General features: G+C 48.1%; 1 protein-coding gene across 1 annotated transcript in view; it reads right to left on the bottom strand.

The window, feature by feature from the left end:
* Positions 1 to 761: 761 nt before the first annotated feature.
* Positions 762 to 16,665, bottom strand: part of TRPV1 (transient receptor potential cation channel, subfamily V, member 1) — a 23,061-nt gene continuing 7,157 nt past the window's right edge. Inside the window, exons 9-15 of the mRNA XM_010847480.1 lie at positions 15,109 to 15,179; positions 13,521 to 13,686; positions 13,050 to 13,116; positions 11,146 to 11,465; positions 9,758 to 9,885; positions 8,444 to 8,559; positions 762 to 1,758 (exon numbers count right to left, since the gene is read on the bottom strand). Of these exons, the coding sequence (XP_010845782.1) occupies positions 1,586 to 1,758; positions 8,444 to 8,559; positions 9,758 to 9,885; positions 11,146 to 11,465; positions 13,050 to 13,116; positions 13,521 to 13,686; positions 15,109 to 15,179 (1,041 nt within the window). The 3' untranslated portion in view covers positions 762 to 1,585. The remainder of the gene's footprint in view (positions 1,759 to 8,443; positions 8,560 to 9,757; positions 9,886 to 11,145; positions 11,466 to 13,049; positions 13,117 to 13,520; positions 13,687 to 15,108; positions 15,180 to 16,665) is intronic.

The following is a 16,665-nucleotide window of genomic DNA, read 5'->3' as shown; positions in this document are numbered from 1 at the left end:
CCAGGCTCCTCTGCTGGACTTGTGTGTGGAGGTGGACGTGCTGCTGCAGAATTTGGAGGAGGGTGACCCAGTGTTCCCTCTGGGTAGACCTCTCACAAAAGGACCGAAGCCTGGCCTCAGCTAATGTCACCCTTCATCTTATGGACCAACACCCAACAAGTTAATGACTGGATGGCTCATTCCACACTCCACAGACAACAAAACCCATTGGTGTCTGGGACAAAGTGCTTTTCTAGATCATTCCTTCTTAAATTCTAGTCCATAATATAGGGGTCCTCAAAATTTTCCAGAAAGGCCCAGTTTTGCAGCTATTTGCAGGCTATTCAATCTCTTGCAACCATTCAGCTGTGCATGGTGGCACGACAGTGGCCAGAGATGGTATATAAATGAATAGCTACATTGCTTGCTAATAAAAGTTTGTTTAAGAACTTCTCCAGTACTCCAGTGGTTAAGACTCCATGTTTTCAAAGCAAGGGATGTGTGTTTGATCCCCGGTCAGGGAACTAGGCTCCCACATGCTGCAGGGCACTGGCCAAAAAAAATTTTTTTAAGTTTACTAAAACAGGTGGCAGACCCAATTTGGTCCATGGCCCACAGTTTGCTAACTACGGTAGGAGGAGTGCCCTCACCCACAGGTAACAACTAAAGCATGACCAGAGGCTCCTAGCCACACAGGGTTCCACATACATGCACACACAGACCACATGGAACCAAAGAGCTACACTGGCCCAATGACTGACACAAAGTTCACACTTGATATGACATATATGTTTATTTCTATATTTATTTGATGGATGGCAAGTTGAGTGGAGATGGAAATAGGTACCACTGCAGGCAAGCAGGGACTATGGCCATTATAGATGGAAGATTATTTTAAAAAATTCTTGCCACATGGTTTTGGGACATGGTCCCATAATTTTATTTGAACAGCAGGGACGGGGGAGCCTGGTGGGCTGCCATCTATGGGGTCACACAGAGTCGGACATGACTGAAGCGACTTAGCAGCAGCAGCAGCAGAGCTAATATTTTTGGAACTATGATGCATCACATAGAAGGAGGGAGTCACTCCAGAAACACCTGGTTCTGGCAGAGCTGGGAAGGGGGCCAGGTTCCCCCACCTTCTCCAATTGAGCAACCATCACCATCCCAGACCACTCTGGACAGGGGAGATACTAAGCACGAAACAGACAGGTGCTTCGGCATTTTATCTCAAAGGAAGCGTTTTGTTCTCAGAGGTGTTTCCCTGGGCTTCGCTGCCTTTCACTCCTAGGAATAGAAAATCAAAGGGGCATTGCATACGCGCATGTGGAGACTTCTCATCCGCATGTTTGATAAAGTCAGTAAACCCCAGAAAGCGAGATCCTTTTGTCTTAGGAGATGCAGCTGGGGACAGCGAAGGTTGGATGACTCTTCCTGGGCATCCAGCAACACCTCCCACAGCTTGTCCCATGCGGTCCAGTAAAGGCTGGGAGGCGACGCTGGTGGGGCCAGGCTGCTGAGACATCCCTAGAGGCCCCTACACGCCATCACCAGGGGCAGTGGGGTCCCCAAGGCCCACAGGGCGGAGAGCACCCTGTGCAGTCCCTCACTTCTCGCCTAAAGCCGCAGAATCGTTGATGATCTCAGCATCTTCGGGCTTGAGGGACCCTGTGAAGTGCCTCAGGTGAACTTCTTCAGGCTGGGCAGGGTGCCTTTCTCGAGTACTCGCGTCTCTTAAGAGGGGAACCAGGGCAAAGTTCTTCCAGTTCCTCCCTGCAACTGAACGACGAAGAAACACTATTACTGCCCTCATTGTTTAACAGCTTCGGTTGTATCTGACTCTTTACAACCCCAGGGAGTGTAGCCCGCAAAACTCCTCTGTCCATGGGACTTCCCAGGCAAAAACACTGGAGTGGGTTGCCATTTCCTTCTCCAGGGGATCTACCCGACCCAGGGATGGAACCTGCATCTCCGGCATTGCAGGCGGATTCTTTACCTCTGAGCCATTAGGGAAGCCTAATACTGCCTTGGAGGCAGCAAAATGATACCAAAGAGTTGTTTGGCATTACCACCCTCCAGATTAAGTGGGGTGTAGGCACCTCAGTGCTTCCGAGACACAGGGATGGGGGCCGTTTCCTCTTCCCTCAGCTGGTCCAGGAGCCTCATCTGCTCAGGCAGCTCCTAAATTCCCCTCCTTGACTCCACCCTGACTTGCTTGTGGCCCCAGGAGAGTCCAGGGCTTGCTACTCTCAGCCTCTGTTTCTTCCCTGCCCAAGTGGGAGGGAAAGAGGCACTGGGGCTGCCCCGAGAGCGGATCCACACCAGATCAGCTGCAGGGGGATGAACGCCAGCCAGAGAATCAGGATCTGGAGCCCAGACCCCACCGGTGCACAGCGGATTGGGAACAATGCCAAGGGGACCATAATGACATTGGGCCTTGACGTGGGCTCTCAAGTGTGGCCTGAAATCCCAGGAAAGCCCTGAGGAAGACCCCATTGTCACCCTTATTAGGATCTCCAGCCGCTCCCCCCACCTCCGCCACAGGGTGACCCTCAGAGAAGTGACAGCCAAGAGGGACAGCTGTACAAGCTTTCCTCCCACTTGCCAGAGCCCAGGTCAGCCAAGGCCTCTGGCTGGCCCTCTCGGGTCTGATCTCTCTAGAAAGCCAGCCTAAATCATACCTTCTGCCCTCAGGCCACAGTTCATTCCCCTCCGCTGGTGTCCTGTCCTGGCCACATCTCAAAGGCATCAGGATCATGGGAAGCTGGGCCCAGCTGAATTCTCCAGGTCCTGGGTTTCCCCTGGGCCCACAAGCTGACCCTGGCCTGCTCCCCAAGCCCCGTCTGATACCAAGTAGATGGCTGGAGGAGGTTTTAGGAAAGGCATAGAAGCAGGGGGGCTCCATGGGGAGACAGGCCAAGTGCTCGCTGAGACACCGTCTCCTTCCTGCCTGGCTGGCTGGCTGGTGGGGAAACCCAACCTCAGAGACTGCTTGGCCCAGTTCCAGTTCCTGGGCCCTCAAAGAAGGCGTGGGGCTCCCAGGGCCCACTTCCCTCAGTCTTGATGCCGAGACGCCCTCACATGCTCTCCCTGGCTCAGCCACTGACCACCATCTCCCCTGCCCTTTCTCTGAGGCATTCCCCGACCCCTTGCCAATCACATGGGCTAAGTGGGTGGGGAGAGTTCCTCATTATTAAATGATCTCACTACTCATTACGGGAGTTTCCACTGTTACAAAGTTGATTAGGAAAGCAAAATCTTCAGGAAATGCTTCCTAATTAATCACATGTGTGAAACCAGGGAACCTCTAACCGTCTCCTAGCCGCACCCCAAGTAACATGAGTTGTGTGTGTATCCCTGCCACTGGGTCAATGGCTTTATTAATAGCACAGTGAATGAGCAATGAACAATGTCATGCAGACATAACTGCAAAGTGAAACAGCAAATCCTGCCAAAGGTGCGTAGTTTTGTGGAATCAATAAGAGCAATGTCAGAAAACTGTTCATATCACATGCAAAGCCATCTCTGAATGGCTCTGTGGTAAACTTGGACCAGTTAACAATTGAAAAAGAGAGCATCAATAAGTACTCTGACATGACACAGGGGATGCTTCTAATGAAACTCGGGGTGGGCAGGGGGAAGTATAGAGGCCTGAAGGAGGCCCTTGGGAAAACCGATGAAGCCCTTAAGTAGTTTTCCAAAAGTAAGCCTCTTAATAAAATAGATTTCCACTTCTAGCTCTGATGGCCAGCCATCCTGCTGTAAACAGCAGTAAAACAGGACAAAATACATGCAGCAAATGTCTTCAGGCGTAAGACCACAGACTGAGAAGCGGCAATTGCTGAGAGAAGTGAAATTCACAAGGTGAGCCCTGTGATCGCCCTGAAGTACTCTTTAGGGACTAGTTTTCAGACTGTAGTGCCGTGAGTTGGAGTCTCAGCAGAGTGTGGAAGTGCCTCTGAGCTAAGGAAGAAGAGAGCAGAGTTTTGAGCAGCCGAAGCTGCTAGAATCCCTGGGACAGGGTGCAGGAGAAGAAGAAGGGAGCTGTGCGGGTAGAGGTCCAGAAGTCTTTGGGATGGGGTTCCCCTCAAGTACTTGGCTCAGAGTTAGTATACTTGCAAAATCTTATCAGAGAGTGGCTGTTGTGGGGTTGAAAGTGGGACAGAAACATCAGAATCTGAGCAGTACTGAGCGATATTGGAGATCCAGTCCAACCAGGGGACAGGCCTCCTTACACCCTTTTTCTACTCTGAGGATCAAGCTAAAATACCAGAAATGCCCTACTTACTCTATACACACTAGAATAAGGTCTACTCAAGACCCACCCTAATTCCGAGGTCTAGTGGTTAAGACTCCTTGCTTCCAATGCAGGGGGCATGGGTTTGATTCCTGATCATGGAACTAAGATCCTACCTGCCCAGAAGCTCAGCCAAGAACAAAAAAAAGAGAGAGAGAGACCCACCTTAAAAAACCTAAAGTCAAGTGCTGACAAGATCCACAGTGGAAAGAGCCTGGAGGTTGAGTCCCACAAGTTTGATGGGATTGGTAAACATCTTGACATTTCCACAGATCTACCATAATTAAATGTTAAAGCTAAGCATACACAAGTTCAAAGTGATTCATCAGTAACTGAACTGCCAGCTAGAATGAAAATTCAATCAAAAGTCTCTACAACATATTATTACAATGCCCAGGATACAATTAAAAGTTACCAGACATACAAGAAACAGGGAAATGTGACTCACAGTCAAGAAAAAACCAGTCAGTAGAAACTAACCCCAAGATGGCCCAAGTGTTGGATTTAGCAGATTTAGTAGGTGGAGAATCAAAAGCAGCTATTATAAATACATTCAAAGAACCAGATGAAAGCAATCTTTTTTTTTTTTTTGGCCACACCACACAACATTTGGGATCCTAGTTCCTAACCAGGGATCAAGCCCGTGTCTCTTGCATTGGAAGAATGAAGTTTTAACCACTGGACCACCTAGGAAGTCCCAAGAAAACAATCTTAATGAAGGAACAGCTAAGGAATCTCAGGAGAGAAGCGGAAACTATTTTTTTAAAGAACCAAATAGAAATTCCAGAACCAAATAGTCCATTCACTGAACGGGCTTAATAGCAGTTTGGTGATGACTGAGGAAAGGGTCAATGAACTTGGAGACAGATCAGTAGAAATTATCAAATTTGAGGGAAAATGAACAAAGCCTCAGAAGCCCACAGGACAATATCAAACGGCCCAACGTGCCTGTAAAACAAAGAACATAGGGAAAATAAAGCGAAGTGTATATAGTCTCCAAAATTTGATGAAACATATTGATGTACAGATCCAAGAATCTCAACAAACCACAAGCAAGATAAAACCAAAGAAAAGCATACCTAAGCACGTTTTAGTCAAAATGCTGAAAACCAAAAAGATGAAGAGAATATTTTGAAAGCAGTTGAGGGGAGACACACTACAGAAAGGAGAACAGCAGTGCAAATTACAGGTGATTTTTCATCAGAAACAACAGAGGCCAGAAGACAGCAGAGAATCATAGTTTAAGTACTGAAATTAAAACCAACAAAAGGGGACTTCCCTGGAGGTGCAGTTGTTAAGACTCTGGGCTTCCGCCGCAGCGGGTATAGGATCAATCCCTTTTTGAGGAACTAAGATCCCATACACCCTGGGGCACAGCCAAAAAATAATTTTTAAAAAATTAAATTAAGATACACAATTAAAAAGCAACAAAAACCTATTAACCTAGAATTCTGTATCTGGGAAAATATCCTTCAAACATGAAGAGGGAATTAACATTTTCAGGTAAACAAAAGCTTATGTAAAACTGATCAATAGAGATAGAAATTAGATAGTTACCTGGGATGAGGAGGGTGGAGTTGACCACAAAGGGGCATGAGGGCCTTTCCAGGATGATGGAAACAGTCTACATCTTGAATGAGGTGGTGGTTGCCTGAGTGTGTGGTGGTGGCTTAATTGCCACATCCTGTCCAATTCTTTTCGACCCCATGGACTGTAGCCCACCAAGCTTCTCTGTCCATGGGATTTCCCAGGCAAGAATACTGGAGTGGGGTGCCATTTCTTTCTCCAGGGAATTGTCAAAACTTATCAAAGTGTACGCATAAAATATGTGCATTTTACTGGATGCAAATTGCATCTCAATAAAAGATATTTTTTAAAAGTTTGTAAAATGGAAAAAAATGAGCTTCTCTATGAAGCAATAGCAAATCTAAAACCTGCAGTATCGTGCTATCAGGCAAGTTTGCCTGAAAAATCATGCCTTTCCCCCAATGAACCAAAACAAGAAAAAAAAATCTATCAACATTTGATTCATTCTTTGTTCATTTAAGAATTAGCAACAATAAAAGCAAAATTAGCAACATCAGCAAAATGGCAAAGTAGACAGCTCCAAACATGCATGCTGCCACAAAAACATTTTTCTAAAGGCAGAAACTTTAGAAGCAACATAGTCAGAACTCTGGGAAACAGCCCAAGGTTTTCAGAAACCAAGAACATGCTGACTCAAGAAAAAGGCAACTTAAAAATGGTAGGGAGTTACCCACTTGAGGGAGCCTAAGTAGGGAGCCACTTAGGAAGAAGGCTCAAGAGGGAGAGAATATATGTATACTTATGGCTGATTGGTGGTGTTGTATGGCACAAACCAACACCACATTGGAAAGCAATCATCCTCCAATTAAAAATAAAAAATTAAAATTAAAAAATTAATTTTTAAAAAAGAAAAGATATAGAAAAAATGGTAAGGAGCTAAAATTAGAAAACTCTCTAAAAGAAAAAAACAAACCAGAGGGAATAATCTTCCTGACATTGGACTGGATTTGACAGTGATTTCTTGGACATGACATCAAAAGAACAAATAACCAAAGAAACTAATAGATAAATTGGTATGTATACTGATAGCTGATTCACATCGTTGTACGGCAGAAACTAATACAATATTGTAAAGCGATTATCCTCCAGTTAGTTAATTTTTAAATATAGATAAATTGGGCTTCATCAAAATAAAAGCTTTTGTACATCAAAGGGCAATTCACAGCATAGAAAAGATATTGGAAAATTATATATCTGATAAATAATTACATTTGGCAGATACAAAGAACTCCTATAACTCAAAAATTAAAAAAAAATTTTTTTAATGGGCAAAGAGCTTGAATAGGCATTTCTCCAAGGAATATGTATAAATGGCAAATAAGCGACTGAACTGAAGTACTTGAAAAGATGTTCAAAATCATTAGTCATTATGGAAATGCAAATCAGTGAGACACTACTTCATACACGTTAGGATGGCTAGAATCAAAACGAAAACAGGAAATAACGAGTTGCAGGTGAGGATGTGGAACCCTGGTACATTGCTGGTGGGAAGGTGAAATGACTCAACCGCTTTGGAAAACAGTTTGGCAGTTCCTCAAAAACGTTAAACATAAAATTAACATATATCCCGCAATTCCACTACCATCCCAAAGACTGGGAAGCAGAGAATCAAAAAGAATCTTGTACACTAGCCCGTTCACAGCATTATTCACACCAGTCAAAAAGATGGAAACAATTCTACTGTCAGTGAACAGATGAATGGATAAATAAAATACATTATATACATACAATGGAGCACTATTGAGTCAGACACAAAAGAACAAGCGTTGAGTAATTCCTCTTACACGAAGTACTCAGAATAGGAAAACTCCTAGAGACAAAAAGTAGGTCAGAGATTACTAGGAACTGGGAGGAGGGGGAAATGGGATTAATTGTTGAATGGTACAGAATGTCTGTTTGGAATCTTGAAAACGTTTTGGAAACAGAAAAGGGTGATGCTTACCCAACATGGTGGATATAATTAATACCACCAAACCATACGCTTTGAAAAAAAAATGGTTAACATGGCAAATTTCATGTTATATATATTTTACCACAATTTAAAAAAAAATAAAAGAATTAATGCAGGGTTGTAATTATAACTCAACATGTGTTCAATATAAGAGACTAGGTGTGCCTCACTATTAGGTGAATGTCTTCCCCTGGACCTTTCATTTCAAGTCTACTCTTAAAATGTTTGCTATTAACGGTTTAAAGACCTGGTTTCTGGTAGTGGTTCTCCGCAGGGCTCCTCTGCTCCCACTCTTCCCTCCTCTGCCTGCCTGCCTGTGAAGAGCCAGGTGAGAGTCCCTGTTTGCGTCCGTAAGCCTCACGTCGCTGAGTGCAGACGCTGGGTGTGAGGACCGGGAGGGCGGAGACAGGGCAGCCCACCGAAGGCTGGATGTGGGCTGACAGCTTCCTCTGGGGCACGGATGACCAGGGACCCTGGCAGAGCCAGCAGGTACGGGGCCATGGAGCTGTGGGTTGTGCAGGCATGCGTGAGCCCCTGTGACTGAATGTGCGGGTGGCTGACCCCCGAGGCTGCTCCAGGGGGTGGGGGACCCCAAGGCTTCACCTGCCCCGCTTCCCCTCGCACCTCACCTCGGCTTGACCGCAAGGAGAAGCTCAGGGTGCGCTTGATGCCCTCGCAGTTGCCCGGGTCTTCGTTGATGATGCCCACGTTGGTGTTCCAGGTGGTCCAGTTCACCTCGTCCACCCTGCGAGGAGATGGGGCAGCAGGGAGCTGGTGGTCCACAGCCCCGCAGTCCCAGCGCCCCCGTAGACCAGGACGGGGAGACACAGCTGGTAAGAGGAGGGCCCGGAGAGGCCTGCCTTTGGTGTTTGCTTTTGCCAAGTGCATCCATGCTAAGTCATCTCAGTCATGTCGGACTCTTCTTGACCTCATGGACTGTACCCACCAGGCTCCTCTGTCCATGGGGATTCTCCAGGCAAGAATACTGGAGCGGGTTGCCCCACCCTCCTCCGGGAGATCCTCCAGACCCAGGGGTCAAACCCGGGTCTCTGGTGTTTCCTGCCTTGGTAGGCAAGACCCCTGCCACACCAATCAGCTTGCTGCTTCTGCTGCTGCTAAGTCGCTTCAGTCGCGTCCGACTCTGTGCGACCCCATAGACGGCAGCCCACCTGGCTCCCCCGTCCCTGGGATTCTCCAGGCAAGAACACTGGAGTGGGTTGCCATTTCCTTCTCCAATGCATGAAAGTGAAAAGTGAAAGTGAAGTCGCTCAGTTGTGTCCGACTCTTCGCCATCCCATGGGCTGCAGCCTACCAGGCTCCTCCGTCCGTGGGATTTTCCAGGCAAGAGTACTGGAGTGGGTTGCCATTGCCTTCTCCGACCAAGCAGCTTACAGGATCTTAATTTCCTGACTACAGATCGAATCTGGGCCCGCGGCAGTGAGAACACAGAGTCCCAACCACTTGAACTCCCAGGGAATTCCAGGGAGGAGGGGACCTGCCTTTTGGACACCATCTCTGAAGATGTGTCCTCTGACTACACCTTGGGGCCCAGGGACTTTAAAGACTGGATTCCTAGTTCTGACTCTGATGGCTAGGTGACCCCTTCTGGACACCCTGTTTTCCAGTATTTCACGTCTGGGTCCCACAGTCTGGGATCTATGATGGGTCCTCTGTACCCACAGCCAACCCCAGGGGAGCCCCTATACCTATAGCTGGCCTTGGGAGAGCCCCCTATGCTCATGACTAGTCCCAAGAGACCCTAAGAAAGGCTTCTGTTCCCACAGGTGACTCTAGGTGGTTCCTCAGGTTCATACTAAGCCCCAGAATGGCCCCCTGTACCTACAGCTGGTTCTGGGTGGGTCCCCATGCCCACAGGTGAGCCCTGAGGCCGATCTCTGTCCTCACAGCTAGCTCTGGGTGGGTCCCCCTGCCTCAGAAATTACCTGAAACACCACCTGTAGTCGTCCTTGCCATCAGGCGTGTACCCCACCTGCAGCAGCTTGCCTGAGCGAAAGGCTTTCCTCATACACTTGAGGAAGCTCTTCTCCGTGTCTAGGATGGTGATGGCTCTCTGCAGGAAGGAGACACGAAAGGCAGAGGGCAGAGGGCTCATCCAGGGGCCACCCCGGCTGCCAGTGCCGCCTGCCAAGATCAGTGTCTTCAGGGGCTCTCCTGTCCCTGTACCTCCAGGATGGACTTCCAGTCTTAGCCCAGCAAGCGCACACTCCGTGGATGGAGCTCAGACCTGCACAGGCACAGCCAGCCCCAGACCCTTTCCCCGAGGAGCTCAAGGAGGGGCAACATAATGTAGCAGTTAAGAGCAGAGCCTGAGGGTGAGACTTCCCGGAGCTGAGTCCTGGCTGGGCTACTTACTGGTTGCCTTGGAGACAGATAGCTAACTTCTCTGTGCCTCTGTTGTTGTTTACTCACTAAGTCATGTCTGACACTTTTTGCGACCCGCATGGACTGTAGCCCGCCAGATTCCTCTGTCCATGGGATTCTCCAGGCAAGAATGCTGGAGTGGGTTGCCATTTCCTACTCCAGGAGATCTTCCCGACCCAGGGATCGAACCCACATCTCCTGCACTGGCAAACGGATTCTTTACCACTGCACCACCTGGGAAACCAGTGCCTTCATCCAAAATCGGGAATAGTGAGAGTGCCCTCTTGGTAGCAGTGTTATAGGATTAAAGACAGCATGTAAGTGAGACACTTAGAACAGTACCTGGTGTAGAGCCAGCGCTACTTAGTAAGAATGGTGCTTTTATTATTAGTTGGGAAGGCAGAGGTGGCCTAGGAAGCTCAAAAATGCACTTGTCAGGGGACGTCCTTAGTGGTCCAGTGGCTAAGACTCTGCGCTCTCAATACAGGTAGTCCAGGTTCGATCCCTGGTCAGGGAACTAGATCCCACATGCCGCAACTAACAGCCTGCATGCCGTGTGCAGCAACTAAGACCCGGCACAGTCAAAAAAAAAAAAAAAAATATATATATATATATATACAGCTCTCAGGGCCCATCCCATCTTAGCTGCTCCCAGAGTCTGGCTTCTGGTGCCCAATCGAGACCGAGATCCTCTGCGACAGGCACCCCTTGGGGCTGAACCCTCTGTCTCCTCCTCCCAGGGACTGCCCAGCCCACAGTAGATACGGAGTCCATGAACACCAGCTGGTGACCCTGGGCAGAGGAGCCAGAGGGGAGACAACTGAGGGGAGGCTGCTGCCTGAGCCCCCGGTCTGGCTGGGCTGTCTGCCCCCTCCCCAAAGAGTCCCCCGTGCACCCAGCTGTGTTGAGCAGCAGCCAGAGCAGCTGACCCCCTGGTGCTGCAACTCACCTGCAGCTTCCAGATGTTCTTGCTCTCCTGCGCAATTTTGTTGACCGTCTCGCCCATGAGGGCGATCAGCATGTTGAGCAGGAGGATGTACGTGAGAATCACATAGGCCAGCAATAGGATGACAAAGACAGCCTTGAAGTCATAGTTCTCGGTGAATTCCAGGTCCCCCATGCCGATGGTGAACTTGAACAGCTCCAGACACGTGGAGTACAGGCTGTTGTAGCTGTCGGCCGACCGGCAGCCGTGCCCTCGCCACCTGTGTTGCGACAACTCGACCGACACAGAGTCATTCTTTTCGTCCTCAATCAGTGTCACCACCGCTGGAGGGCACAGGGAACATGTGGCCGGATGGAAGCCGAAGACCCCAGGGTCCCCAACCCGCACACCCACTGCCCCAGGATGGGTCCACAGCAGGAACTCTGGCTTGGCCATGTGGTTTTTGTGTGAATTTAAAGGGGGAGAAAAAAAGGTACTGCCTTCTTCAGAACTATCAGTTTGTCATAATCTGCTCGTTGCAACTAGAGAGAGCCTGCGTGCGGCAACGAAGACCCAGCACAGCCAAAAATAGATGAATTGATTTAAAAAACCACAAAGTTAGCATCACTAGAAAGGGATAGACAGACATCATGGGATACCTGATATAAGGAAAACACACATTCCTTCCTTGATATTTTGACCAAAAATGCACACCTGAATCTAACTGTGAGGGAACATCAGCCAGACCCAAACCAAGAGACACTAAAAAAACTGCCCTTTACTCAATAAAAATGTGAAGGTCACAAAAGAGAAGGAAAGATTGAGGAAACTGCTCCAGACTGAAGGAGACTAAACAGGCTTGACAAGTGACTGTAATGTGTTATCTGGGATTTTCCTTTCTATAAAAGACATTATTAGGACAATTGGTGAAATTTGAAGAAGGCTGGAAGATTAGCTAATAGTCCAGTATTGATGTTAATTTCCTGATTTTGATCATTATGCTGTGTTTATGAAAGAGAATGTTCTCGTTTTCAGGAAATACACACTGAAGTATTTAGTGGTAAAGGACTGATCATATCTGCAATTCTGTTTGTTTGTTTGTTTGTTTTATAAGTATGATGTAGTGTGTATCCGCCTGCAACTCAGGAGACCCTGGTTTGGTTCCTGGGTTGGGAAGATCCCCTGGAGAAGGGATAGGCTATCCAGTTCATTATTCTTGGGCTTTCCTGGTGGCTCAGATGGAAAAGAATCTGCCTGCAATGCAGGACACCTGGGTTCGATCCCTGGGTTGGGAAGATTATCTGGAAGAGGCCATGGCAACCCACTCCAGTATTCTTGCCTGAAGAATCCCCGTGAACTGAGGAGCCTGGTGGGTTACAGTCCATGGGGTCGCAAAGAATCAGACACGACTAAGCAACTAAGCACACACTATGTATGTGTGTGTGGTGTGTGTATGTGTATGTAGTGGAAGAGAAAGCGATTTTTTAAATGTGGTACAACAACCAGGGGAATCTGGGCAAAGAGTATAGACATCTTGCGCCTAGGGTGGGGAGGGAGGTTCAGGAGGGCAGGGACACATGTACGTCTATGGCCAATTCGTACTGATATATGGCAAAACCCATCACAATACTGTAAAGCAATTCTCCTCCAATTAAAATAAATCAATTAAAAAAAATTTTTTTGAGTCAAGATGCAACTCTACCACAGGCAAGCAGCACTTTATACCTCTAAAATGACCTAAAATCTTTTATGAATCAATTTCCAGGTTCTCCTCCTACTATTATTTCAGTGTGCTCCTTGTCCATCTGCTCTGTCACCTGCAGACACACACCCCAGCAGGCCTCTCCCCACGCAACCCTGCAGAGTCCTCAGGAAGCTGAGGTCAGCAGGAGCCCCGGCCTCCCACCAGCCCCGACCATACCCGTTACCTGTGGAAAACCCGAACAGGAACACGAGGTACACAAACATGAAGCGACACAGGTCTCTGAGGATCATCTGCAGGAGAGGGTGGGCTTGTCAGACCCTCCTCCAGGCCCAGGAGGGGCCAAGGCAAGTGCTAGGGCTGTGTCAGCCTGGGGGTCTTCCTTGAGCCCACGTGAAATCAGAGGGCAGACAGCTAGGTGTGGTTCGGTGGTTTTCAGCTCAGGAGTCGTGAGGGACTTACTTCTGGTGAGAGAGGGAGCCTGGCAGGTGGGGGTGGGGGTCAAGTTTCAAGGGCGCCCCCAACCCTGGGTCAAGGCCAGATTGCCTGATTGTTGGGGAATTCTCTGGGAAAGTGGGTCTTAAAGCAGGACCTTCCCAGACAATGCAGAGAGGAGGGCTGGAGTTTGTGGGGCTGGGTCCCACACCCCCAGGAGGTAGTCAGGCTCTTCGGAGGAGCCTGGGGCACTGGCACCCACCTTCTCGATCATGACGGCGTAGATGCCCATCTGCTGGAAGCCGCGGGTGTAGTAGAGCATGTTGGTCCAGCCCATGGCCAGGGAGAACACCATGGAGGCCACGTACTCCTTGCGGTGGCAGAAGTACAACACCACGGTCGCCAGCATGAACAGCGACTGCATGAAGCTGAGGAGGAGGGACAGCAGGCCCTGTCCACAGGCACCCTCGAAGACAAGACCCCAGATGCCCAGCGTGCACGCGTGTTAAGTCCCTTCCGTCGTGTTCAGCTCTTTGAGAACACGTTCAGCTCTGTAGCCCAGCAGGCTCTTCTGTCCATGGGGATTCTCCAGGCAAGAATACTGGAGTGGGTTGCCACGCCCTCCTCCAGGGGGTCTTCCCGATCCAGGGATCAAACCCGCATCTCTTATGTCTCCTGCGTTGGCAGGTGGGTTCTTTACCACTAGCGCCACCTGGGAAGCCCCAAGATGCCAGGACCTCCCCTCAAAGGCCATAGAGGAAGGTGGGAGAGGGGATGGCCATCCTACCTCCTTTAGCCCATGAGTCTCAGTAGGAGCGATATTGTCCCAAAGAGGCAAAAATCAGTTCCGGGTGCTGGTCGGGGGATAGGAGGAGGGGTGCATGTGCAAAATCTTATTCTCTTTACACACAATGCACAGATACAAAGATGGTACCTCCCTGGTGGTCCAGTAGTTAAGAATCCACCTGCCAATGCAGGCTCAGGGGTTCAATCGCTGGTCAGGGAACTAGATCCCAGATGCCACGGGGCACCACAATTAGAGAGTAGCCCCTGCTCACTGTAACTAGAGAAAGCCTGAACGTAGCAGGACCCAGCACAGCCAAAAGTAAATAAATAAAATTTTTAAATAAACAAATATAGTACATAAACAGATATACAGCATATCTGTGGTAAGAGAGTTCATGGGAGGAGCAATTAGGAAAAAAGAAAAGGAATCTAAAGGCAACAATGTAAACAGGCTGAAAAACAGGGCTTTAGCTCCAACAACCTCCCTACCCAGTTCCTGGGAACAATAGCCTCACTGTCAGCAGATAATCTAGAAGGTCTAGGCCCATGAGGAGAACAGGCTGTGCACTCCCAAAAAACCACAGGTAAGTCTGCTGGTCACCTCCTCAAACTCAGGAACAGAGCCAGGGAAAGTGTCCTTTCTGCTCCTCAGTCTGGTGGGGGCTGCCCATCAGAGGCCTGGACAGGCTTAGAGGACATCTGGGCAATCCCATGACAGGGTCTGCTCAGTTGTGCCTTCCCAGATGGATGGATAAAAGGATGAGAAAAAGGAACAAGGGTACATCTAAGTCTGACTGTAGACCACAGGAGCCTGGGGAACAGGTTGGTCATCCCCTAGTACCTGGAACATACCTGGGGCGGAGTGGACCCTCAGTATTCACTCCCCCAGCAAAGGTTTACTGGGTGCCTTCCATCATTCATTCAACATGTTTGTGAAGCCCTACTAGGCTCCAGGCCCAGTGTATGTGGGAGAATGAGTGAGAATGAGCTGACTGCTGTCATCCCAGGTCTCATGGCCAAAAGATGCCATTTGCTACAGAGGCATAAGAGTCAGTATCACTTACAAAAGCATCTCACTATAGCTGTCCACAAACAAGGTCTTCAGTGACGGCCGCCTTTGCAGGAAATACTGAATCTGCAGGTAAACAGAGAACAAGATCTCAGGAAAGATTAAACACTGAGCAACTAGAATGTTTTCTAAACAGCACCATGATGTACCACACAAGTGCAGCGAAGCAAAGATAATGAAGACAGTGGAGCAGCCTGGGTCAGACTAATGGGGTAATGTTGTATGACTCGGTCAGGAGAATTTTTTTAAATAGAGTGAAATTACAACTGTATCTAGAAGTAAAGATGGGAAGGAAAACCACCAAAATAGTATCAATCGCTATGCTTGAATGATGGGATTGGGCGATTTTTCCCCCTCCTTTCTAATTTGTGCTTTTTCTAAGTTTGAATTGAAGTAAAAGTTCTTTACCCAGCCTCCTGAACTAGTTCATTGGATAAACCAGTGCTCTTCACTCTGAAAACATTTTGCCTGATGCCGATGGTGAATGCTCCTCTCCAGGACACTCACATGCTCTGTGCCCTCCCAGTGGTTAATCCTGTTTGCCAAGAAAGTGGCCTTTGCAAAAAGTGGCCTTTTTGCCCACTGCACTTACTACTGCAGTTTCGTACTTTACGGTAATATAAACCATGAGTGTGAAAATAAAGACGGTTATTTCTGTGAAGACAGAGTCCAATGATTAGGAAAGACTCCTTAAAGATGAGCTACTAAAAAACAGAGTGTGGCTTAGATCAAAAAGATTAAGGGGGAAAAATCATCATAATCTCAAATTCTGCATTCAGAATCTTTTGTGCATGAAACAGTGGTCCCACATGTATTAGAAGAATGGCGCAGGAATATGCATATTTGGGGATTTTAGTTAAAATGATTCCAGGGACTTCCCTGGTGGTTCAGTGGTTAGGATTTTATGCTTCCACTGCAAGGGGCACAGGTTTGATCCCTGGTCAGGGAACTAAGATCCCACAAGCCACATGGCATGGCCAAAAAAAAGGGGGGGGTCTTTTAAAAATAAACAAATAATAAAATGGTTCCAGTATATACATATTTCATTCTTCTGAGCTTTACTGAACTGTTTCAATTAATTAAACAGCTACCAGTCATGATCCCGTCTCTTAAGAGACTTGCACTCTAACTCTGTAATTAAGTATTACATTCAGTGGACAGCCCTGACTGCCTGTCTTCAAGTGTGACTGACCTGGGCCTGCAGGGGAACACACTGCGCAAACCAGTACCCCCTCCCCAGCCGTGAATGCCTGAGGGCTCTCATCTTAACACATGCATCCCTAAGTTTCTCAAGCAGGGCCATTACATGGTTGATGCATTAAAAAGTGGGGGAGCCGCTGCTATATTTAAAATGGATAGCCAATAGGGACCTACTGTATAGCACAGGGAACTCTTCTCAATGTTATGCGGCAGCCTGGATGGGAGGGGAGTTTGGGCGAGAATGGATACAGGTATATGTATGACTGAATCTCTTCGCTGTTCACCTGAAACTCTCACGTTGTTAATCAGATATACCCCAATACAATATAAAAAGGTTTTTTAAAACAGTGGT

Source organism: Bison bison, unplaced genomic scaffold (assembly GCF_000754665.1).
Source record: "Bison bison bison isolate TAMUID 2011002044 unplaced genomic scaffold, Bison_UMD1.0 scf7180017864249, whole genome shotgun sequence".
NCBI classification, from domain to species: domain Eukaryota; kingdom Metazoa; phylum Chordata; class Mammalia; order Artiodactyla; family Bovidae; genus Bison; species Bison bison.
Note: the sequence above shows the minus strand (reverse complement) of the source record. Positions and strands in the feature narration are given on the sequence as shown.